Source organism: Pygocentrus nattereri, chromosome 13 (genome assembly GCF_015220715.1).
Source record: "Pygocentrus nattereri isolate fPygNat1 chromosome 13, fPygNat1.pri, whole genome shotgun sequence".
NCBI lineage: Eukaryota > Metazoa > Chordata > Actinopteri > Characiformes > Serrasalmidae > Pygocentrus > Pygocentrus nattereri.
The window spans coordinates 41,842,537-41,869,142 of NC_051223.1; the positions used below are offsets into that span (position 1 = coordinate 41,842,537).

At 42.8% G+C, this 26,606-nt stretch overlaps 1 protein-coding gene across 2 annotated transcripts in view; it reads left to right on the top strand.

The window, feature by feature from the left end:
* Nucleotides 1-26,606, top strand: part of cpxm2 (carboxypeptidase X (M14 family), member 2) — a 123,283-nt gene that overhangs the window by 1,237 nt on the left and 95,440 nt on the right. For both annotated transcript variants that reach the window (XM_037544324.1, XM_037544323.1), the window contains exon 2: nt 19,109-19,189. In XM_037544324.1, coding sequence (XP_037400221.1) covers nt 19,109-19,189 — 81 coding nt within the window. The remainder of the gene's footprint in view (nt 1-19,108; nt 19,190-26,606) is intronic.

Below are 26,606 nucleotides of genomic sequence, written 5' to 3' on the forward strand. Positions count from 1 at the left end.
TTTTAATCCAGTATGAATCTGCAGTGTGTAGTTTTACAGTCTGACTGTAATAATTGTGGAGTGATTTTAATCCAGTGTGAATCTGCAGTGTGTAGTTTTACAGTCTGACTGTAATAATTGTGGAGTGATTTTAATCCAGTATGAATCTGCAGTGTGTAGTTTTACAGTCTGACTGTAATAATTGTGGAGTGATTTTAATCCAGTATGAATCTGCAGTGTGTAGTTTTACAGTCTGACTGTAATAATTGTGGAGTGATTTTAATCCAGTATGAATCTGCAGTGTGTAGTTTTACAGTCTGACTGTAATGATTGTGGAGTGATTTTAATCCAGTATGAATCTGCAGTGTGTAGTTTTACAGTCTGACTGTAATAATTGTGGAGTGATTGTAATCCAGTATGAATCTGCAGTGTGTAGTTTTACGGTCTGACGGTAATAATTGTGGAGTGATTTTAATCCAGTATGAATCTGCAGTGTGTAGTTTTACAGTCTGACTGTAATAATTGTGGAGCGATTTTAATCCAGTATGAATCTGCAGTGCGTGTAGATTTACAGTCTGACTGTAATAATTGTGGAGTGATTTTAATCCAATATGAATCTGCAGTGTGTGTAGTTTTACAGTCTGACGGTAATAATTGTGGAGTGATTTTAATCCAGTATGAATCTGCAGTTTGTAGTTTTACAGTCTGACTGTAATAATTGTGGAGTGATTTTAATCCAATATGAATCTGCAGTGTGTAGTTTTACAGTCTGACTGTAATAATTGTGGAGAGATTTTAATCCAGTATGAATCTGCAGTGTGTAGTTTTACGGTCTGACAGGTCCAGTCCCGACAAATTTCATTACAGATTCTCCTTTAATCTGAAACTGTAGCTCATCTTTTCCGAGTCTCCTCTTTGTGGAGTTACTTGTTGTTTATGCATTTCTTCTGTACTATTCAGTTCATTGTGTTCTATAATATTATCTGCTGCACTAATTCGAACAGTAATCGGTTAAAAAATCTTTGAACTTTTTTTTACCGAACTCAGACCTGGTCAGTCTAACATCACAAGCTGTCATGGACATTTATTTGCCTCATATAGTTAATCAAATCCATGACAAAAGAAGGATGTAAAAGTTTGCAGTTTAAAGGCCTCTAGTCCTTCAACAGCTTCCCTGTAAAACCTTAATAGATGTCTTTAAGTTTGTGGGGAGCCGCTGGGGATGGTTCCTGTTTCAGTCCGACAGTCAATCAACTGTATCCGAGTTTAAAAGTCAGTGGCTGATTTGAATGAGAGCCTCAGTCGTCCTGTAAAACTGTGAATACAGTCATCGCTGCATGAACTCGCTGTGGTACTTATTTCACTATATTTCATCTTTCAGAGTCAGTTTTCTTCCTTTCAGTGCTTTAATAGGAATAGCTGATGAACATGGTCGTAGATGTAAGCCGTGTCTCATTCCACTTATTCAGTTCCATGTAAGTCGAGTAACATTTTCATGGGTTTGCAACTTTCCTGAAAGTTTGTATATCTAGTGTATTAGTGAGGAAAGGTGTTGCATTTTAGTCCTTACAGAATTTCACATTGGGAATAACCATGTGCTCCCTGCACACTTCACATGCTAAAAATCATGTTAAATATGAAAAAATGTCTGATTACATGTGAAAACGTGTAGAATTATGTGTAAATTCATGTTTTTTCACACTTCGTATGTGAAATATGCCACTTTTCTGTAAAGGTGTTTAGCTGCTAATTATTTTTTGCATTTACTTTTAGAACCTCTAAGATTCAAAGTCCAATTCTGCCAGAAAATAAAAGCTTATCTGTAACATGTCAGACTTACTCAGATGTGTGAAGTTTACTAGTTTGTCCAAAATTCACAATTAAACTTGTAAAACAGGTGAAAGTCAGAAATAAACCAATCACAAAGATAGTCCAAAGTCCAAAAAGGGGGCAGATGGATGGGAAAGTCGAGAGTACAAACAATCGGTCGGCGCAGGAACAGTAGATCAGAATACAGACAAAAACACTGAAAAGGGGTTTTTGACAGTGTCCACTCTGAAGAACATTTTCAAAAAGCTCCCTCACAGAAATGTAATGTCACAAACTTCATCCCGGCTGTGATCTGGTGTCCGTAGATCATCCCAGCCGTGATGTTACTGGTGATAACTCCCTCCTCGAGTGCTCTACTGCTTTAATACAGCAGGTAAATAAATACAGTAAGAAATGAATAAACTGGCCGTGAACGCGGCTTTAATATGTTTTAATGTTCAGCTCCTTCCTCCTAATTATAGCTCCTTAACGAGCAGCTCGTTGCTACGTCAGAGTAACGAGCTCCGCCCACTCGCTGCTCAGCCGGCAGTTCGTTCTCCAGCTCCTTACACTAAATTCCCAAACTGTCGTCTCCACTGAGCAGCTTTTCAGTCGGCTTCTTACAGCCCATTTAGTTTGGTGAGTAGTTCTTCTATTGTTCAATGTCGAGCTTTCACTGTCACGTTTTGGTGCTCTACAGAACCATTTTCAAAAGGTCCTGTATAGAACCAAGTACAACACATTCTCCATCAATCTGAAGAACCATGCCACCATGCAAAGAACCATAAAAGCGTGCAAAAGGTTCTACATAGAACTCGTGGCTCTAAATGCAGCCATTCCCTTTACTAAAACCATCTTTTTTAAGAGTGTACATGAGAGGCTTTCTCAGAACGTTGCTCAGGAGTTCCGTCTTCCACTCCACCCCAGTGACTCTCCACTGCGGACTACTGTACTGTCTGCATTGCTGCTGTGAGCTTCATTATCAAGTTGGCTGGATTAATTAAACATGTATTTAGCGATTCCAGTGGATTACCATCCAAATCCAGTGGCAGTGGATGAAACCTGCACTAATGCTCTGTAATGCTAGTGTGTCTTTACCTCAGTGGTCATGTCCCTGTGGTCTGCGTCAGGTCTACTCAGTGGGTGAATGACATTTAGGATGCTTTCGTTTTTTTGCTGTGTCCTTGTATTCGTCCCTCTGACGCTGTGTAACTGGTTAGAGTGGAGTCGCGAGTCGAGGAATTCCAGATTCATCGTGATTTTCAGTGACGCTTCATTCTGAGAGACGTTTCTAAACGAAACAATCACCGAACAGACTTTCAGTAACATGACAGACATATGAGGCTTAGGATTAGGGCCAAGGTGTGGGTGAGGATTAGGTTTTGGGTTGAGATTAAGGTCAGGGTTAGGATTAGGACCAGGGTGTGGGTGAGGATTAGGTCCAGGGTATGGGTGAGGATTAGGTCCAGGGTATGGGTGAGGATTAGGTTTTGGGTTGAGATTAAGGTCAGGGTTAGGATTAGGTCCAGGGTATGGGTGAGGATTAGGTCCAGGGTATGGGTGAGGATTAGGTCCAGGGTATGGGTGAGGATTAGGTCCAGGGTGTGGGTTAGGATTAGGTCCAGGGTATGGGTGAGGATTAGGTCCAGGGTATGGGTGAGGATTAGGTCCAGGGTATGGGTGAGGATTAGGTCCAGGGTATGGGTGAGGATTAGGTCCAGGGTGTGGGTGAGGATTAGGTCCACGGTATGGGTGAGGATTAGGTGCTGACCAAGTATGAAATAGTGTTTTGGACCTTTGATTATAGAAAAAAATCCTTCTTTGATGTCTTTTAATAAGAGAGATATTTTAGTTTGGGAAATAACAGATGACGGCAGCTCACGGACTAAAAGGATTTTTACTGCAGAATCACCGTTTATACTGCAATTTAGCCCAGGATTTGTTTGTGTCTGAGAAAACAATCATATGTTGTGTAGTTTAGCAAATATATTGGCTTTGATTTACAGTTTTATTGGAAATGATCGTAAATTGAGAAATATCTGCACTTTCAAAGTGTTTGGTGTTTTGTGTTGCCAGAAGATGTTCTGACAGAGCTTTGAAAGCTGGAAAACAAACTCCAGACATCCTGCAGTTTTGTCACAGCTCAGCCAGAACAGCAAAGTACATTTTTCATTCTGCATGTTGAAAAAAAAGCGAGCATTGTTTTAAAGTGACACCAACAATATGCAAACTCTGTGGAGTCGCGGATCAGAGCTTTTGGTGAAGCTGTGAGCCTCTGAGCTTTGTTCACTTCGCGAGAGATGGACTTTCTGTGGGTTTCGCTGTTTTTCAGCAAAGCTGCCAGGGTTTGGTTTGGTCTCTGATGGATTAAAGAAGAAAAAGAGCACTTCTGAGTGATGTGGGCTCATCTTTCCTCTGGATCAGCCACTCTGGATGTACTCTTATTCTCTCCATTCGTGCATGTTTTGCTGTGGCTTGTCCACTTCAAGTTTGACAGGCTTCACAGTTTCATTAACAAAGCCAGGGGTGCTTAAAGCAGGCGTGAGACCACATCAATCAAGTTTAGTGGTCCTAGTGCTGATTTAGGGTCAGTTTTTTTTGCTCGTCACATCCCAGTACATGCGATTCCATAGGCTGGGTGGGAGCAACGGGTCTGTATTCACAAAACACTGGAGTGCAGGGCTGAGATCAGACTGCTCTCCATTAGTGCTCTTTACTTTCACATACTGATCCCAAAGAATAGCAACTACAAAAACACTTCATTCGTTTAAATTTCCAGTCAAAACAGTCATTATGTACAAGTTGTTCATGTCAACAACCACACAAGACCTCTTAGCCCACTAACACTGCCCCCATCAGATAAACAGCGCTGAAAGCTTTGATCTCTGAGAGAGAGGAGAAGATCAAGCTGCTTCAGATCTGAAAACATCCACAGGTGTTTCTGTCCATCCTTCCACTGTGAGAAGACCACTCAGCGCTGTGGGTCTGAAAGGACGTGTAGCTGATCAAGAAGAACCTCACTGAGAAAAGGAGACGGACACATCAAACAAAGAAGCTGGATGATGGACTGACTGCCCCAGAGTCCAGACCGCAACACCACTCAGTGGGTTTGATCATCAACCAGCTTCTCAGACTGAGCTTTGGTGGCGCGTCTGCAGGTTCTCTGAGGAGCTGGAAGTGAGTCTGCTGTAAAGAGTGGAAGCTGGAATGAATGAACTCAGTGAACACACACAGATTGTAGATTTAGTTGTTGAGGCTCCTGTGTAGTTTTCTGTTAAATTCACAGACCTGTTAAAGTGCTAGGCAGCCAATTTTATGTGTGCAGTAATAGTGTTATTGCAGTAAAAATGAATAGGAATAATTCTGAAATCGGTCATTTATCCTGTAAGATAGTTTAAAGAACAAAATTTGGTTTCATTTTCCTTCTGGACGTCTCAGCCCAGTGACTGACGTGTTGAGTTCCAGTTATTATTAAAAAATTAATACAGAAATAATCTGTGGTTGGTTAGTGTAGTGGGTATATAGTGGTTGGTTGGTGTAGTGTAGTGGGTATATAGCGGTTGGTTAGTGTAGTGGGTATATAGTGGTTGGTGTAGTGTAGTGGGTATATAGTGGTTGGTATAGTGTAGTGGGTATATAGTGGTTGGTGTAGTGTAGTGGGTATATAGTGGTTGGTATAGTGTAGTGGGTATATAGCGGTTGGTGTAGTGTAGTGGGTATATAGCGGTTGGTTAGTGTAGTGGGTATATAGTGGTTGGTTAGTGTAGTGGGTATATAGTGGTTGGTGTAGTGTAGTGGGTATATATTGGTTGGTGTAGTGTAGTGGGTATATAGTGGTTGGTGTAGTGTAGTGGGTATATAGTGGTTGGTATAGTGTAGTGGGTATATAGCTGTTGGTGTAGTGTAGTGGGTATATAGCGGTTGGTTAGTGTAGTGGGTATATAGTGGTTGGTTAGTGTAGTGGGTATATAGTGGTTGGTTAGTGTAGTGGGTATATAGTGGTTGGTTAGCGTAGTGGGTGTATAGTGGTTGGTGTAGTGTAGTGGGTATATAGTGGTTGGTGTAGTGTAGTGGGTATATAGTGGTTGGTGTAGTGTAGTGGGTATATAGTGGTTGGTGTAGTGTAGTGGGTATATAGTGGTTGGTGTAGTGTAGTGGGTATATAGTGGTTGGTGTAGTGTAGTGGGTATATAGTGGTTGGTGTGGTGTAGTGGGTATATAGTGGTTGGTTGGTGTAGTGTAGTGGGTATATAGTGGTTGGTTGGTGTAGTGTAGTGGGTATATAGTGGTTGGTTGGTGTAGTGTAGTGGGTATATAGTGGTTGGTTGGTGTAGTGTAGTGGGTATATAGTGGTTGGTTGGTGTAGTGTAGTGGGTATATAGTGGTTGGTTAGCGTAGTGGGTATATAGTGGTTGGTGTAGTGTAGTGGGTGTATAGTGGTTGGTGTAGTGTAGTGGGTATATAGTGGTTGGTGTAGTGTAGTGGGTATATAGTGGTTGGTTAGCGTAGTGGGTATATAGTGGTTGGTTAGCATAGTGGGTGTATAGTGGTTGGTGTAGTGTAGTGGGTGTATAGTGGTTGGTGTAGTGTAGTGGGTATATAGTGGTTGGTGTAGTGTAGTGGGTATATAGTGGTTGGTGTAGTGTAGTGGGTATATAGTGGTTGGTGTAGTGTAGTGGGTATATAGTGGTTGGTGTAGTGTAGTGTAGTGGGTATATAGTGGTTGGTTGGTGTAGTGTAGTGGGTATATAGCGGTCGGTGTAGTGTAGTGGGTATATAGTGGTTGGTTGGTGTAGTGTAGTGGGTATATAGCGGTTGGTTAGTGTAGTGGGTATATAGTGGTTGGTTAGTGTAGTGGGTATATAGTGGTTGGTTAGTGTAGTGGGTATATAGTGGTTGGTTAGTGTAGTGGGTATATAGTGGTTGGTGTAGTGTAGTGGGTATATAGTGGTTGGTTGGTGTAGTGTAGTGGGTATATAGTGGTTGGTTGGTGTAGTGTAGTGGGTATATAGTGGTTGGTTAGTGTAGTGGGTATATGGTGGTTGGTTAGCGTAGTGGGTATATAGTGGTTGGTTAGCGTAGTGGGTGTATAGTGGTTGGTGTAGTGTAGTGGGTATGTAGTGGTTGGTGTAGTGTAGTGGGTATGTAGTGGTTGGTGTAGTGTAGTGGGTGTATAGTGGTTGGTGTAGTGTAGTGGGTGTATAGTGGTTGGTTAGCGTAGTGGGTGTATAGTGGTTGGTGTAGTGTAGTGGGTATATAGTGGTTGGTGTAGTGTAGTGGGTATATAGTGGTTGGTGTAGTGTAGTGGGTATATAGTGGTTGGTGTAGTGTAGTGGGTATATAGTGGTTGGTTGGTGTAGTGTAGTGGGTATATAGTGGTTGGTGTTGGTGTAGTGTAGTGGGTATATAGTGGTTGGTGTAGTGTAGTGGGTATATAGTGGTTGGTGTAGTGTAGTGGGTATATAGTGGTTGGTGTAGTGTAGTGGGTATATAGTGGTTGGTTAGCGTAGTGGGTGTATAGTGGTTGGTGTAGTGTAGTGTGTATATAGTGGTTGGTTAGCGTAGTGGGTGTATAGCGGTCGGTGTAGTGTAGTGGGTATATAGTGGTTGGTTGGTGTAGTGTAGTGGGTATATAGCGGTTGGTTAGCGTAGTGGGTGTATAGCGGTCGGTGTAGTGTAGTGGGTATATAGTGGTTGGTTGGTGTAGTGTAGTGGGTATATAGTGGTTGGTTAGTGTAGTGGGTATATAGCGGTCGGTGTAGTGTAGTGGGTATATAGTGGTTGGTTGGTGTAGTGTAGTGGGTATATAGTGGTTGGTTAGTGTAGTGGGTATATAGCGGTCGGTGTAGTGTAGTGGGTATATAGTGGTTGGTTGGTATAGTGTAGTGGGTATATAGCGGTCGGTGTAGTGTAGTGTTTATATAGTGGTTGGTTGGTGTAGTGGGTATATAGTGGTTGGTTGGTGTAGTGTAGTGGGTATATAGTGGTTGGTTGGTTAGTGTAGTGGGTATATAGTGGTTGGTGTAGTGTAGTGGGTATATAGTGGTTGGTTGGTGTAGTGTAGTGGGTATATAGTGGTTGGTGTAGTGTAGTGGGTATATAGTGGTTGGTGTAGTGTAGTGGGTATATAGTGGTTGGTGTAGTGTAGTGGGTATATAGTGGTTGGTGTAGTGTAGTGGGTATATAGTGGTTGGTTGGTGTAGTGTAGTGGGTATATAGTGGTTGGTGTTGGTGTAGTGTAGTGGGTATATAGTGGTTGGTGTAGTGTAGTGGGTATATAGTGGTTGGTGTAGTGTAGTGGGTATATAGTGGTTGGTGTAGTGTAGTGGGTATATAGTGGTTGGTTAGCGTAGTGGGTGTATAGTGGTTGGTGTAGTGTAGTGGGTGTATAGTGGTTGGTGTAGTGTAGTGGGTATATAGTGGTTGGTGTAGTGTAGTGGGTGTATAGTGGTTGGTGTAGTGTAGTGGGTATATAGTGGTTGGTTAGCGTAGTGGGTGTATAGTGGTTGGTGTAGTGTAGTGGGTATATAGTGGTTGGTGTAGTGTAGTGGGTATATAGTGGTTGGTGTAGTGTAGTGGGTATATAGTGGTTGGTGTAGTGTAGTGGGTATATAGTGGTTGGTTGGTGTAGTGTAGTGGGTATATAGTGGTTGGTGTTGGTGTAGTGTAGTGGGTATATAGTGGTTGGTGTAGTGTAGTGGGTATATAGTGGTTGGTGTAGTGTAGTGGGTATATAGTGGTTGGTGTAGTGTAGTGGGTATATAGTGGTTGGTTAGCGTAGTGGGTGTATAGTGGTTGGTGTAGTGTAGTGTGTATATAGTGGTTGGTTAGCGTAGTGGGTGTATAGCGGTCGGTGTAGTGTAGTGGGTATATAGTGGTTGGTTGGTGTAGTGTAGTGGGTATATAGCGGTTGGTTAGCGTAGTGGGTGTATAGCGGTCGGTGTAGTGTAGTGGGTATATAGTGGTTGGTTGGTGTAGTGTAGTGGGTATATAGTGGTTGGTTAGTGTAGTGGGTATATAGCGGTCGGTGTAGTGTAGTGGGTATATAGTGGTTGGTTGGTGTAGTGTAGTGGGTATATAGTGGTTGGTTAGTGTAGTGGGTATATAGCGGTCGGTGTAGTGTAGTGGGTATATAGTGGTTGGTTGGTATAGTGTAGTGGGTATATAGCGGTCGGTGTAGTGTAGTGTTTATATAGTGGTTGGTTGGTGTAGTGGGTATATAGTGGTTGGTTGGTGTAGTGTAGTGGGTATATAGTGGTTGGTTGGTTAGTGTAGTGGGTATATAGTGGTTGGTGTAGTGTAGTGGGTATATAGTGGTTGGTTGGTGTAGTGTAGTGGGTATATAGTGGTTGGTGTAGTGTAGTTGGTATATAGTGGTTGGTTGGTGTAGTGTAGTGGGTATATAGTGGTTGGTGTAGTGTAGTGGGTATATAGTGGTTGGTTGGTGTAGTGTAGTGGGTATATAGTGGTTGGTGTAGTGTAGTGGGTATATAGTGGTTGGTTGGTGTAGTGTAGTGGGTATATAGTGGTTGGTGTTGTGTAGTGGGTATATAGCGGTTGGTGTAGTGTAGTGGGTATATAGTGGTTGGTATAGTGTAGTGGGTATATAGTGGTTGGTTGGTATAGTGTAGTGGGTATATAGTGGTTGGTTGGTGTAGTGTAGTGGGTATATAGTGGTTGGATAGTGTAGTGGGTATATAGTGGTTGGTATAGTGTAGTGGGTATATAGTGGTTGGTTGGTGTAGTGTAGTGGGTATATAGCGGTTGGTGTAGTGTAGTGGGTATATAGTGGTTGGTATAGTGTAGTGGGTATATAGTGGTTGGTATAGTGTAGTGGGTATATAGTGGTTGGATAGTGTAGTGGGTATATAGTGGTTGGTATAGTGTAGTGGGTATATAGTGGTTGGATAGTGTAGTGGGTATATAGCGGTCGGTGTAGTGTAGTGTTTATATAGTGGTTGGTTGGTGTAGTGGGTATATAGTGGTTGGTTGGTGTAGTGTAGTGGGTATATAGTGGTTGGTTGGTTAGTGTAGTGGGTATATAGTGGTTGGTGTAGTGTAGTGGGTATATAGTGGTTGGTTGGTGTAGTGTAGTGGGTATATAGTGGTTGGTGTAGTGTAGTTGGTATATAGTGGTTGGTTGGTGTAGTGTAGTGGGTATATAGTGGTTGGTGTAGTGTAGTGGGTATATAGTGGTTGGTTGGTGTAGTGTAGTGGGTATATAGTGGTTGGTGTAGTGTAGTGGGTATATAGTGGTTGGTTGGTGTAGTGTAGTGGGTATATAGTGGTTGGTGTAGTGTAGTGGGTATATAGCGGTTGGTGTAGTGTAGTGGGTATATAGTGGTTGGTATAGTGTAGTGGGTATATAGTGGTTGGTTGGTATAGTGTAGTGGGTATATAGTGGTTGGTTGGTGTAGTGTAGTGGGTATATAGTGGTTGGATAGTGTAGTGGGTATATAGTGGTTGGTATAGTGTAGTGGGTATATAGTGGTTGGTTGGTGTAGTGTAGTGGGTATATAGCGGTTGGTGTAGTGTAGTGGGTATATAGTGGTTGGTATAGTGTAGTGGGTATATAGTGGTTGGTATAGTGTAGTGGGTATATAGTGGTTGGTTGGTGTAGTGTAGTGGGTATATAGTGGTTGGATAGTGTAGTGGGTATATAGTGGTTGGTATAGTGTAGTGGGTATATAGTGGTTGGATAGTGTAGTGGGTAACACCTCTGCCTTCTACACTGTAGTCTGGGGTTCAGTGCCCCACCTGGTTAAACACCCTACACTATACCAATAAGAGTCCTTGGGCAAGACTCCTAACACCACCTTGTCCTGCCTGTGTAAAATGATCAAACTGTAAGTCGCTCTGGATACGAGCGTCAGCCAAATGCAGTAAATGTAAATGTAATCCCACCAGGCACTGGATGATAACTATAAATAATACAGGTCTTTCTCCAGGAGGGGTCTGGAAATGTTTAAATGAACCCAATAAAGTCTCTACTTATTGTAATAGTGTTATTATTAATGTGTTATAATGCTTGTGCAAATAAACACTTTTTAAATACAATGTTTTCTGGTGCCTAAATCTTTTACACATTACTGTAATGTTTTCCTGACACTGAAAAACAAATAATATATATTTAACGACAATTCTGAGTGGAATATTAATGGGTGGTCTCTGACTTTTTCCGCTTGACTGTATGAACAGACCCTCGAGATGAGAGAATATGTGTGATCATGACAAACAGCCGGATAGAAATGGTCCAAAATGAGCAGGAATACAAATCTGGTCTGCTGGCTTCGTTAAGGATCGTGTTTTCCTTCTCCTATAACGCTATGAGTTTTCCTAACGGCGGCGATGATGATTTACTCTGCCGCCAGTGTTTGTCTACGGAGTGGGCAGCCCACACAGTAGCCTAATGGTTTGCACAGCGCTGAAGGGAGAGTAAATCAGACGTGGCCATGCGGGTGGAGGCTGTTACGGGTGCGTCTGAAAGTGGCTGGAGCGAGGGATAATTGGAAGCAGATGCGGCGTCGGTGACTCACTCTCTCAGGCATCTTCACCCACAGGCCGGCCTGTTTACCTACAGCAGGTGCCTTCAGGCGGGAGAGTGAGCAAGGAAAGGAATTATCCTGCGAGATGGAATCGGACTTTGCCTGGAGCGCGATTCAAACCGCATGAATGAAGCTCACACACCCTGTTAGGACACTAGAGCTTAAATGATTCAGAAATATTCAGCCACAAATTATAGCAAATAATAACTGTGAATGGCAAAAATATTCCATTTTAACAGTATTACCTGAAAAGTAGCTATGAAGCTAACAGAGTAAATATTAAAGTTAATAATTAATAAAGTTAATACACATTTCTGTTTATTTCCTGTGTTGAAAACTTTGCATCCCACCACGTTCCCATCTCTTCCCACTCCTCCATGACTGCTATCTCTTGCTGAGGGACAGGGAGCTCCAGCTTCCTTGATCTAAGCAAGCCCAGAACTCTTCAGAACTCCTGCTCAAGCTTCCTCCTCGGTCCCCAGCTTAGATTTTAAGGTGGTCCACATGCAGACAGTACAAAGTTAACAGACGTTGTGTATGAAGTGGAAAACTCGTTTCCCCTCACTGTACTTCACAGATCGTTAGGCCTGCTCTGGAGGCCTAGAAGGTCCTGTAGGTTCCCCAAAGCTGCTTTCACTATAGAACCACTTTGCTGTGTGTATTTTCTGTGGTTTGTTTGATGTTTTCCGAGTTGGGTGATGGCCGTTGTTTCGACACCTTCTTTCTGAAACTGCTCCGAGTTTCCACTGTGAAGGGAGAGGTGCAGGCAGCATCCAGAAAAGAAGGGATCGGTCAGAACCTGAGAATCTGCTGTATTCATGTAAAAGCTGTGGGCAGAATTTACTGCTGTAGTGAATGTCATTAAATATTAGGGGTTGCATGACCAGCTAGTTGTTATTACCATCGTTTGGTCTGTAAAAAGGATTTTGTTAGTGATCTATTCGGGCTGGGATGGCAGATGCTGCGGTTTGAGGTGTGCAACTACAACATACAGTACAAAGTAAAGAATACGTTGTTTGAATGTATTATAAGCTTCAAATTTCAGTGTTCAAACTAAATCGGGGTGTGGAAGTGAACCACTCTTATCATCACTGGGTGGGTAAAAAGGCTATTTAAAAGCACAGTTGCACATAAATGTATGACAAATCATCTTATCAAAGCATGTTCATGTTTATTTGTAACATCTGAAGAGTAAAAGAGAAATATGGAAGATGATGCAACCTGTCAAACTCGTACTTCACACGGTCTTCACTCCTTCCCTGTTTACTTACCAGTCTAGAAGAAATGTTGCGAGTCCAGCCTCAAACTTCATCCCTTTACTCGCCAAGAGCTCCAGTCTCCAGCGGGGGAAGGCAGCACCCGTGCTAACTCTCTTGCTTTGCTTCTACTTTCGTTTCTTGGTGGGAGCAGGCAGAGCAACGTCTTTATCCTCTCATGTTGGAATAATAGCAGACTTGATGCTACAGTGACTCACCATCGCCTCTTAGAGTACAAAGTGGTATTACGAGACAGGATAGGCCAGAGCTGGCGGCTGAGCATGCTAACTTCAGTAGATATCTCAGACGTCTTTGACGTATCGTTAAAATGGATGTTTCCTCGCGTTCTATTGATTGGAATTGAAAAATAGGACTAGTATCTTCTCTACGTTCTCTTGACTGCGCTGTTTTCTTTCGGTTCTTTATTTTCTCCTCTTTTACAGCCAACCCCCAACATCAATTCAATTTCCTGGGTTACCCAAAAAAGTGCAGATGAGGACCAGCTGGAGCCGACAGAGCAATTCACACCGGCTGCGTTCACATTCCCAGGCTGAAGTCGCCCAAATCCGATTTTTTTGTCCTGATGTGACTCAGATCTGACGTTTTCAGGGCAAATCTGATCTTTTCAAATCCGACCTGAGCCGCTTTCATATGTGGTCCTAGATCGGATGCGTATCCGATTCAGGGCCATGTGACCTTAATGTGACCCTCAGATCGGAATTCATGTGCTTTTTCTCCATCATTCAGCGTTCCCATGGCAACGGTGCCGACCAGCCGTTAAAGCCTGTAAACGGTGGAAAAGCAGCTCATCTCGCCTTTTTCTCCTCCGTCTGGCTCTAATAATGAAGCTGAGAGCCGATCAGAGTTAATGATCTTCTCAGAGAAGCTCGTTCTGCTCGTTAGTTTGTGCTGATGATGCAGTGATTCAGTCACGTGACGTCACTGAGTAGGAGGAGCTCATGAGGGTCAGTTCAGGAGCCGGTTCATCACATTAATGACCGATTAGAGTCACTGACCTAAACGAGTCTGAACAGTCAAGTCAGAGATCGGATCTGAGGAAAATAATCAGATTTGAGTAACGAGGCTTGTAATGTGAACGTAGTGGTTGCCACCAAGACTTACCAATAGCCTTCCAGTGTCCAACAGCCAGCGAGGGAAGTGTTTTCACTTCGTTTGAGCACTAATTCTAGTCTTCGTCCAGCTTAATGTTGCCACGAACATCATGTCCAGGTTTAGAAGTGATATATTCAATAATGGCTCTTGAATAGAATAAAAGGTTCAGTAATAGTGTTAAGAATAATCTGTCCAATATTATATTATATTATATTATATTATATTATTACTGTATAAATATTATCACATCCAAGCTTTAAAATCTGATTTAAAGTCTAAATACTGTTGCAAATACTGATGACTGAATCTGTGTCCCATTTATGGGAAAGAAATCACGAACTATTTAGCAGCTCTTGTCTGTGAGGGTTTCCTTCACACCTGTGGCCCATCAGTCTTTCTTGAGATGCTGGATTTATATTCTATCTCTCTTTAGATGTGATTGCTCATTTGTGCAGTAATTGCTAATCTGTACAAGTGTCCAAAGGCTCTGGTTCATTAGCACACGTGTCCGTGGATTAGTGTTTCGTCAGAGGGTTATTCTGTTCACCATTAAAGCAAATGATGATATTATACACCTGATTAGCATATGTTTCCACGGACCATCTCCAGGGCTCTGTTAGTAATCTGCATAGCTGATGCTGAGCGATCTGCGGTGCTCTAAAACTGGGAGGCTTTCATCTCCCATTCAGCGTCAATTACTCACATTGTGCTTCGCTTCACTTTGTGTTTAACCCCAAAACCTCTGCCTCCCACAAGGTTTCGCCAGAGCTGCTGCTGTGAGATACTGTAGAAGTGCAGGACTCACAAAGCTGAATCCTTAAGCTCCGATATGGCTCGAAATGTATAGAGAGCCTAAATCAGATCTCCATCCACCTTATTAGAAACACCACCCACGTGCTCCCACTCACTGGCCACTTTATTAGAAACACCACCCACGTGCTCCCACTCACTGGCCACTTTATTAGAAACACCACCCACGTGCTCCCACTCACTGGCCACTTTATTAGAAACACCAGCCACGTGCTCCCACTCACTGACCACTTTATTAGAAACACCAACCATGTGCTTCCACTCAGTGGCCACTTTATTAGAAACACCTACCTTGTGCTTCCACTCACTGACCACTTTATTAGAAACACCAACCATGTGCTTCCACTCAGTGGCCACTTTATTAGAAACACCACCCACGTGCTTCCACTCAGTGGCCACTTTATTAGAAACACCACCCACGTGCTTCCACTCAGTGGCCACTTTATTAGAAACACCACCAACGTGCTCCCACTCACTGACCACTTTATTAGAAACACCAGCCACGTGCTCCCACTCTCTGACCACTTTATTAGAAACACCAACCATGTGCTTCCACTCAGTGGCCACTTTATTAGAAACACCACCCACGTGCTTCCACTCAGTGGCCACTTTATTAGAAACACCACCCACGTGCTTCCACTCAGTGGCCACTTTATTAGAAACACCACCAACGTGCTCCCACTCACTGACCACTTTATTAGAAACACCAGCCACGTGCTCCCACTCTCTGACCACTTTATTAGAAACACCACCCACGTGCTTCCACTCAGTGGCCACTTTATTAGAAACACCACCAACGTGCTCCCACTCACTGGCCACTTTATTAGAAACACCACCAACGTGCTCCCACTCACTGACCACTTTATTAGAAACACCAGCCACGTGCTCCCACTCTCTGACCACTTTATTAGAAACACCAACCATGTGCTTCCACTCGGGCCACTTTATTAGAAACACCACCCATGTGCTTCCACTCAGTGACCACTTTATTAGAAACACCACCCACGTGCTTCCACTCAGTGGCCACTTTATTAGAAACACCACCCACGTGCTCCCACTCACTGGCCACTTTATTAGAAACACCAACCATGTGCTTCCACTCACTGGCCACTTTATTAGAAACACCACCCACGTGCTCCCACTCACTGGCCACTTTATTAGAAACACCAACCATGTGCTTCCACTCGGGCCACTTTATTAGAAACACCACCCATGTGCTTCCACTCAGTGGCCACTTTATTAGAAACACCACCCACGTGCTTCCACTCAGTGGCCACTTTATTAGAAACACCACCCACGTGCTCCCACTCACTGGCCACTTTATTAGAAACACCAACCATGTGCTTCCACTCACTGGCCACTTTATTAGAAACACCACCCACGTGCTCCCACTCACTGGCCACTTTATTAGAAACACCAACCATGTGCTTCCACTCGGGCCACTTTATTAGAAACACCACCCACGTGCTTCCACTCAGTGGCCACTTTATTAGAAACACCACCAACGTGCTCCCACTCGCTGGCCACGTTATTAGAAACACCAACCATGTGCTTCCACTCGCTGGCCACTTTATTAGAAACCCCGACCTTGTGCTTCCACTCACTGGCCACTTTATTAGAAACACCACCCACGTGCTCCCACTCGCTGGCCACGTTATTAGAAACACCAACCATGTGCTTCCACTCAGTGGCCACTTTATTAGAAACCCCTACCTTGTGCTTCTACTCGCTGGCCAATTTATTAGAAACACCTACCTTGTAATTCCACTGGCTGGTTATTTTATTGGAAACCCCTCGTGTGTCCTGTCATTGGCCACTTTATAAGCTACACCTACCTTATATGTTGACTAAGTTAAATTGAACACTTTAGTTCATCTGTTGCTGCACAGTTTATCAGCCCCTCTGCCTCGTTCTCTATTCATTTATCAAACCCAATCTCTCAAAAATGGCATAGCAATAAGATTATTAGTCAGAAAAAGACGAGAACATGCATCATGAATCAGATTTGACAGTCTAATCATTTCCTCCAGCTACATTTTCACTTTGTCAGCGTGTTTGAAGCTCAGAGCACAGTCTCACTGCATCACATGCTCAAACTGCTTAGATGTAAAAGGATTTCGGCGAAATCGGTGCAGACATCCGATTTTTAATGTTCTCGGATGAGCCTGTGGGTTGCATTCTCACCGCTTTTAATCCAGGGCAGCTTTTCATGCACATAAAACCAGTCATAAAAGCGTCGCTCACTCTTCTTGTGGTCTCTTTCCAACAGTCTCGCTTGCTTCCTTTGTTCTGAAGCTGCAGGATGTCAGTTGCTCTGAAAGCAGAGGGATGATCAAGAAAGCAGAAAGCAGCTCTGCTGTGGCGTCAGATTTGGATGATGTGATAGACGGAAATGATGAAGGAGGTCATAGACAGATAAGCACACCGTGCCGTCTGAGGCGTTTCATACACAGTGATCTCATCTTTAATGGGTTGTTTTCTTCTGTTCATTCTAACAATTTTTCTCGCCTCACATCCTCACAGCTCACTCCAGTAAAATGCCGAGTCACTGCTCTTGAGAAATTAGCAACTGGGTCGTTCTACAGAAACGTCCATCGTTGTGTTACAGTATTACACTTGAAAAACATGTTTGGGTTACAATGTATTTATATTTCAAATTAAAACTATTTTAAAATTATACCTTGATCCATCAGTTTATCAATATTGGTTTTTAAATCAATCATATAGAATTCCAGTCCCCACAGTCGTGTGTGAAGCTGAGGCCGTATTTAGTTTTTCTGCAGTTTTAACTGCAATAATCTCTACATGACTGTGGAAAATATTATTTAAATGACATAAATAAACAAAAGCCAAATAAATATTATAAACTATATAATAAAAGTCCCCCAGGCGTCGTGTCTCTGGTGTTGCTGCGTCTCTTATTCTGAAATAAAAGTCACGCCGATGACGTCACTCGACCCCCTTTGACCTGTTGTCTGAGGATCTATGGAGAAAAGCTCATGGTGAGTCCACTGTGTCTCTCAGTTCTCAGAGATCTTCTCACTCAGCTCATGATCTCATATGAAGCTTCTAGCTGACGTCACTGGTGTGACCGACTTTATTCTGAGGTCACTGTGAAAAAATAGGAACACAAATGGATTAAATTCCTGTGTGATCATGTGATGCATTACCAGTATTTGGCATGTCATGAACTTGTTTCACCAAGTCAAGGCACTTGCACCTGTTGGGCTTGAGTTTCAAACGAGTTGCAGGACTTTTCATTGTGCAACTCGGGTGCAATTTAGCTTCATGCAGGTTTCAAGCAACTAAAGCTGCGCTGTAAATGTCAATGTGTAAAATCATCCTAAAGTACAGTATTAACTGACACAAGAAGGTATTACATGGTGCTAATTAACACTCCCATTACTACTGTGTAATTATATATCTTATATTATATATTATCTAATATCAGATTTATGAGCATTTTCTTAGGATATGTCATCATATGCTGCAGATTCACACAGCATTTTTTGCTGATAAACAGAGTAGAATCATAGATATTTTTCAGCACATAACAGCCAGCAAGACGTTTAGAAAAGCTCCGGCACCACGTGGATATTTTAAAAGAAGGTTTAGGATTAGTGCACAAGACAAACCCTCATAATACAAGATGTTTTGTTTTCAATTAAAACAAATGCCTATAACTTTGAATTTGATTATTTTATTTGTTAAAGATCTGATTTTATCTGCTGCTTTTCTGCCTGTGGTCCTCTTTAAAACATATATCAATGTTAATTAAAGCACAGAATATACTACCAAGTTCATGACCTTTGTCCATACATTGTCATTTAATCACGATCATGCTTTAATAATGCTAATTTCAGCTGCCGTGTCTATGGGATCGCGGTGTTGATTTACACTGGTGCATTTTCACTTCTATCATGCTGTATTTAATCAAATATAGGGCATCTTTAGCTTAAAGATCAACATCGGTTGCAGTTTCCCATTAAATGTAGTTAATCTAATTCATTTGAATTAGCCTTAATTGATATTTTAGCTTAAATTTGAATATTACTGGAGGAGCCTGTTACCTCTCTGCTGATGAGGCAGTTAAACTTACTTAGGGTTTGGCAATTTGGTGAAGCAGTTTATTTGATGGACTTCAGTCTTAAAGAAATGGTCTTCTGTTCTATGAGAAGTCAAAAATATATTTTAAGATTAAAATGTAAATCCCAGTATATTTCATTGTTTGTTTTAAACTGTTCACGGTTTATTTGAGTACCAGGTTAAGTAAGCGATTACGAGTTCTGATATTCATACATTGAAATAATCACAACATATACAAAGAATATCTATTTCATTTAATCAAATTTTACATTTTAAAATTTGGGTAAGTGTTTATGGAAAATGTGTTACTAGTTTTCTGCCAGTGCATTTCCAGTTCTAACAGAATGTTCCTCAAATGGTAATATTTCTTTTCCCTTTTCTCTTTTGTCATGAATATTTTTATTTGAGGGAGATTTGGACCTGTTTTTGTTTAACAGGCTTCCAGCCTCAGGACCACAACTATTGTTTAAAGCCCAATGGTTTACTGCTCTGCTCTGTTCTTGTTTTCAGTGAAATCTCCAAATAAGAAGTCTGAGAAGACCCCCAACAGCATCAGCGAGGCAGAGGGCCAGTACCAGTCGGAGAGAGTGGGTACGTTTTACATTTGGAATGAAGTGTAGCACTGCGGCCTGGAGTGTTCATCACTGTCAGCTGGTGAGGGAAGCTTCCCTGAATGTTCATGTTCAAGTCTGTCACATAGAAATCAATGGCTTTAGGTTGAAGCCTGCATGCAAAACACAAACACGCACAGAAACAGCCAACACGTCTAACATTTGTCTGGAAAGGAGCGTATTTTCCTGGCAAAACAGAAACATATGGAAAACCATGTGCATGAAATTCCTCTGAGATGCTGTTGACTTTTGTCTGGATAGTGAAGCTCCATGTTTGGTTTCTATGGGATAAACAAAAGATGTAAAACAGAAGCAAAGACGCTCAGGCTGCGAGTGCCAGTAGCCTCCAAACCCTGGGAGAATTCATCCTGCACTCCAGGACTGAGCAGACTCCTCTGACCATTCCCAAGTCCTGTCAGTGCTGACCGCTGACGAAAAGCTGGACCTCATTTACATCTTAATTCAATTCTGTTTTATTTACACGCACTGTTCCAAAGCAATGTTCCAGAAATGTGGGTGCAGTTCCCTTATGAGTGTTACTGAGGGAGACCAAGTCAGGAAAACCTTCCCCTAAGACCATCATGGAGAACCACTGAGAGGAACCAAGACTCAAACAGAGAAATGCCCTAAGAAAATGAAGAATTTTAGCTGTGCTGTTCTCCTGTTAGTGGATTTTAGCTGTGCTGGTCTCCTGTTAGTGGATTTTAGCTGTGCTGTTCTGCTGTTAGTGGATTTTAGCTGTGCTGTTCTCCTGTTAGTGGATTTTAGCTGTGCTGTTCTCCTGTTAGTGGATTTTGGCTGTGATGTTCTCCTGTCAGTGGATTTTAGCTGTGCTGTTCTCCTGTTAGTGGATTTTAGCTGTGCTGTTCTCCTGTTAGTGGATTTTGGCTGTGCTGTTCTCCTGTTAGTGGATTTTGGCTGTGCTGTTCTCCTGTTAGTGGATTTTGGCTGTGCTGTTCTCCTGTTAGTGGATTTTAGCTGTGCTGTTCTCCTGTTAGTGGATTTTAGCTGTGCTGTTCTCCTGTTAGTGGATATTAGCTGTGCTGTTCTCCTGTTAGTGGATTTTGGCTGTGCTGTTCTCCTGTTAGTGGATTTTAGCTGTGCTGTTCTCCTGCTAGTGGATTTTGGCTGTGCTGGTCTCCTGTTAGTGGATTTTAGCTGTGCTGTTCTCCTGTTAGTGGATTTTAGCTGTGCTGTTCTCCTGTTAGTGGATTTTGGCTGTGCTGTTCTCCTGTTAGTGGATTTTGGCTGTGCTGTTCTCCTGTTAGTGGATTTTGGCTGTGCTGTTCTCCTGCTAGTGGATTTTAGCTGTGCTGTTCTCCTGTTAGTGGATTTTGGCTGTGCTGTTCTCCTGTTAGTGGATTTTAGCTGTGCTGTTCTCCTGTTAGTGGATTTTAGCTGTGCTGTTCTCCTGTTAGTGGATTTTGGCTGTGCTGTTCTCCTGTTAGTGGATTTTAGCTGTGCTGTTCTCCTGTTAGTGGATTTTGGCTGTGCTGTTCTCCTGTTAGTGGATTTTGGCTGTGCTGTTTTCCTGTTAGTGGATTTTAGCTGTGCTGTTCTCCTGTTAGTGGATTTTGGCTGTGCTGTTTTCCTGTTAGTGGATTTTGGCTGTGCTGTTCTCCTGTTAGTGGATTTTGGCTGTGCTGTTCTCCTGTTAGTGGATTTTGGCTGTGCTGTTTTCCTGTTAGTGGATTTTAGCTGTGCTGTTCTCCTGTTAGTGGATTTTGGCTGTGCTGTTTTCCTGTTAGTGGATTTTAGCTGTGCTGTTCTCCTGTTAGTGGATTTTGGCTGTGCTGTTCTCCTGTTAGTGGATTTTAGCTGTGCTGTTCTCCTGTTAGTGGATTTTAGCTGTGCTGTTCTCCTGTTAGTGGATTTTAGCTGTGCTGTTTTCCTGTTAGTGGATTTTAGCTGTGCTGTTCTCCTGTTAGTGGATTTTAGCTGTGCTGTTTTCCTGTTAGTGGATTTTAGCTGTGATGTTCTCCTGTTAGTGGATTTTAGCTGTGCTAAGCAAACGGTGCTGGACACATCATAAATACATTCGACAGTGGTGTCCGATGGTCAGTAGTTGGCTTGGTGTAGCCCTCAGATGACCCCTACAGTACTTTGCAGACCACTGCTGATTTTTCTCAGCAGAGTCGACCATCTCCTGTTTCCTCCTCAGAGTTCCTTTGCACTGCACTCATATCCTCAGCTGTGTTTTTGAAAAGCCCTACTTTCATCCCCTTAAGGCTAAAGATCCAATATTGTATGGTCTTAATATTTGCAGAGTCTTAATGACCGAGGAAGTGATTCATGGGAAGATGGTCATTGATTCTTCTGGCCTTGAAGCTTTTTTGTCCTGATGAGCCGCAGGCTCAGGAGAGTTTTCCCGCGGCGTTGGTGTTGAATGGTGACATTGTTTCAGCTTCAAGCTCTCTGCCCTGGAACAGAGTTCACTTCCAAATGCTGAACTCCGCTGTGATCCAAATGCACTTCTGCTTCCAGCTCCCAGATGTTTGGAAAGGAAAGCAAACTCATCGCTGTGCTCAAGCAGCCGATTTGTTGCTTCATGAAGGTGTAATTACAGGACCATGATGCTGGCCTGACAAAAGCTCCCGAGGCTCTTTCTCTCCTTGTTACAATGTCCTTGACTTCCACTCTCAGAGATGATGTGTTAAGTAACAGCACAGTTTTTGTTTCAATCTATTTTAGCAGATCTTCTTCTTTCAATACTGTGTGAAACATGTAAAACGCCTCATATTAAAACGGCACTATGCACTCTGGTGGAAATATAGGAACATTTTGCGCTGTGGTTTGCACTTCGGACCCCGAGTGGATGAATGTGATGATTTAAAGAGAGCTCGGTCTAAACCTGGTGAAGGAGCATCGTCTGAAGATGTGAGTGAATTATGTATTATTATCATCATCACATCTTCATCAGTACGATGTTGATTTTGCAGCACTAGAGGCGGAAACATCGAGCTGGACCTTCTTGAGACTGTGCATACGACGTTAATACATAAAGATGTACCACCTGAAGAACTTCTAAATGGTTATTGCAGGTTTTATAGGGTGACTCTTTATAGCGAGTAATTTATTTATTTGCTCCTAGTTTATGAATGAATAGGTGTAAATGTGTGATCACGATGATATTTGCTCTTAATGTCACATTAAAGCTGCACTATGTGAGAGCAAATATCACACATCTACACCTATTCAATCATGAACTAGCATTACTACTGTTTTACTTGATATGTGGTTATAACACTTTACTGTAGGTTACTGTCCATTAGGCTACACAAGCTTGTCATAACCCTACATAAGTGTTTATGTATTTATTCCAATAGGCATCATTCGCTGTGAAGGGTACATCTGCCAGTTTTAACCAAAGTTATCATTTTCTGAAGTAATCAAACCCATTCAGTGGTGCTGAGGTCTGGACTCTGGGGCGGTCAGTCCATCGTCCAGCTTCTTTGTTTGGTGTGTCCGTCTCCTTTTCTCAGTGAGGTTCTTCTTGATCAGCTACACGTCCTTTCAGACCCACAGTGCTGAGTGGTCTTCTCACAGTGGAAGGATGGACAGAAACACCTGTGGGTGTTTTCAGATCTGAAGCAGCTTGATCTTCTCCTCTCTCTCAGAGATCAAAGCTTTCAGTGCTGTTTATCTGATGGGGGCAGTTTTGGGGTCTGCCAGGTCTTCCAGGTGGATGTTAGGAGTCTTGGATTGAGTGCTGTTGAGGTCAGGACCTGGAGTGGTCAATCCATTGTTCTGAGAAGTTTAGAGTATAAAGCTCTGCTTTAAGCTGCTGTTTTCAGATTGGGCCTTGGTCTCAGAGATGGACAAAGTGCTCTATGAATGAAATCGTCTTTACTGCAAACCCTGGTCTCCTGAGTCTCTTCTATGGCAGAGACGGTTTACATCAACGCTGTCAGTGCACCTGCCTTTCTTTCCTCCTCTAGACCTGGTGGCGCTGTTTAATTATAGGGAAACACTGTGTGTGTAATGTTATAAGCTCACTTGCCCTGCAGCTGCCGCACTGTGTTAATGGCGTCTGTACTGTCATGACGACCCAAAGTGCTGAACTGATGGAAGCGGTGTGGATTGGGCTGGTGGACGGTTTCGCTTCTATTACGCTGCAGTTCTGAGTCGCTGACGTGTCGTGTCTGGTGTGAATTCTGAGTAATTGTCACATTTCAGAAGATGCTGTTGGGGCGACACCAGCAGTCAGTGTGTGTGAGAGAAGGATCACATTTCAAAACATGCTGTTAAGGAGACGGAGAGAGACGGAGAGAGACGGAGAGAGACGGAGAGACAGAGAGAGAGAGAGACGGAGAGAGACGGAGAGACAGCGAGAGAGAGACGGAGAGACAGCGAGAGAGAGACGGAGAGACAGCGAGAGAGAGACGGAGAGACAGAGACCGAGAGACGGAGAGAGACGGAGAGAGATGGAGACAGAGAGAGAGTGGGAGACAGGGAGAGAGAGAGAGAGACATGTCACCTTTCAAAAGATGCTATACTGCAGGGGTCTCCGACTGCTGGCCCATGGGTCACATCCTGCCCACATTACTACTTAACACTTTATTCTTAAATCCAGCCTGGAAGCTTTTGTCCCCAGTTTAGTCGTTTCCAGTTCCACCCACTAGGACTCCCCCAGTCACACGATACCACCAGCGCTAGGAGGGCGAAAGTGGCACAGGCTTCCTCCAAGACCTGTGAAGCGCCACCTCATCTTTACGAGCTGCCGCTCTCATAAGAGGCCATCCCTCCCACCCAGAGAGAGGGAGGTCAGTCGTGCCTTGGACTCCCAGCCACAGGCGCCTGTAGCAACTCTCAATCTTCTGATGACCGGGATTAGACTGCTGCACCACCTGCCTGCAAACTTCCACATTTTTTTTGGTTTAATATTTAACCGCAAAAATGATAACATTCTTATTAGAAGAAGAAGAAGAATTGCTTCTTTGTTTGGTGTGTCCGTCTCCTTTTCTCAGTGAGGTTCTTCTTGATCAGCTACACGTCCTTTCAGACCCACAGCGCTGAGTGGTCTCCTCACAGTGGAAGGATGGACAGAAACACCTGTGGATGTTTTCAGATCTGAAGCAGCTTGATCTTCTCCTCTCTCTCAGAGATCAAAGCTTTCAGTGCTGTTTATCTGATGGGGGCAGTTTTGGGGTCGACCAGCTCTTCCAGGTGGTTGTTAGGAGCCTCATTTTCTCTAGAACTTTTAATGTGTTTTGAACTGATTTTTCACTTCTTTTTCTTTGACTTTCTCCTTCTTTCTGCAAGTGATTTTGGCTGATGTGATGGCAGTAGATCTTCCTCAGCTCTCTGATGACTGAGCCAGCCCACCATTTGCAACCCCCAATTACTCGATAACGTGAGAAAATGTGACACCAGGGCTCACGGCAGCTCTGAGTTGTGGGATTTTTGTGTGTAAACGTTCCGGGAAGCGCAGATGGTCCTGAGCTCGGTGATGATTCACAGCTCACTCACGCAGAGTCTAATTCACTTAATTCTGAAAATCACCAACAGCCTCTGAGTCCAGCAGCCAAGGAGAGACTCCTGTCCCTCGTGCAGCTCAGCCAGAGTTACTTGATGACTGATACAAGCTCTGTTTGAAGTCTGTGTGGATCATAAACGGCAGACAGCACTTAGATTGCTTCTGACCTCAGAACGTAAACTTAACTGACCCCCTAAACTCTAACGGCTGTTATTCATCAAATGGGACGTGAATAATCACAACAATGCAAAAATATTCTAAGCTCTTTTTTATACACCATCTGGAAAAGAAACAGACAAATGACACAGATATTCTTCGCTACTCACAGTGAGTAGAATTGACTGCCTCCTATTTTGAAAAAATGAGTTTCACCACCTCATTGAGGAGATCAACTTTATAATAGATGTAATATTTTCACACAAACTCTGCTGCCTGGAACTCTTCACGTGAGTTGCTTTAAGAGACGTGTGATGAAGTAGAGGACAAACTAATTTGATCCAGTGTGTTGGTTGTCCTCACGCCAATGACAGAAACAGTGAGTGTGTTGATCATCTGTCAATTGCAGAAAATCAGATTTTGTCAGTAATGTGATGCATGTGTCTACATGCTCTTGTGTAATCAGACCATGGGGAAACTCTGAGTCAGACAGTAATCAGATTTCTGCTTTACAACCAGCCAATAAACTCACAGAATAAGACGCGACATAATCGTAACGTAAGTCCAGACCCAGACGCTGTCCTATGTGGACCTGAACCTGTAACCGATAAGCTATGGAGAATTATTTAATTTGGATGGGGTGGTCCTGTTTTACTGGGCGGAGCTTTGCTGAAATCTGACCGAACTGGACTTTATTTGATCTGATGTTCAGTAAATGGTGTTGAAATCTGACCGAACTGGACTTTATTTGGTCTGATGTTCAGTAAATGTTGGTGAAATCTGACCGAACTGGACTTTATTTGATCTGATGTTCAGTAAATGGTGGTGAAATCTGACCGAACTGGACTTTATTTGATCTGATGTTCAGTAAATGTTGGTGAAATCTGACCGAACTGGACTTTATTTGATCTGATGTTCAGTAAATGTTGGTGAAATCTGACCGAACTGGACTTTATTTGATCTGATGTTCAGTAAATGGTGGTGAAATCTGACCGAACTGGACTTTATTTGATCTGATGTTCAGTAAATGTTGGTGAAATCTGACCGAACTGGACTTTATTTGATCTGATGTTCAGTAAATGTTGGTGAAATCTGACCGAACTGGACTTTATTTGATCTGATGTTCAGTAAATGGTGGTGAAATCTGACCGAACTGGACTTTATTTGATCTGATGTTCAGTAAATGGTGGTGAAATCTGACCGAACTGGACTTTATTTGATCTGATGTTCAGTAAATGGTGGTGAAATCTGACCGAACTGGACTTTATTTGATCTGATGTTCAGTAAATGGTGGTGAAATCTGACCGAACTGGACTTTATTTGATCTGATGTTCAGTAAATGGTGGTGAAATCTGACCGAACTGGACTTTATTTGATCTGATGTTCAGTAAATGTTGGTGAAATCTGACCGAACTGGACTTTATTTGATCTGATGTTCAGTAAATGGTGGTGAAATCTGACCGAACTGGACTTTATTTGATCTGATGTTCAGTAAATGGTGGTGAAATCTGACCGAACTGGACTTTATTTGATCTGATGTTCAGTAAATGGTGGTGAAATCTGACCGAACTGGACTTTATTTGATCTGATGTTCAGTAAATGTTGGTGAAATCTGACCGAACTGGACTTTATTTGATCTGATGTTCAGTAAATGTTGGTGAAATCTGACCGAACTGGACTTTATTTGATCTGATGTTCAGTAAATGTTGGTGAAATCTGACCGAACTGGACTTTATTTGATCTGATGTTCAGTAAATGGTGTTGA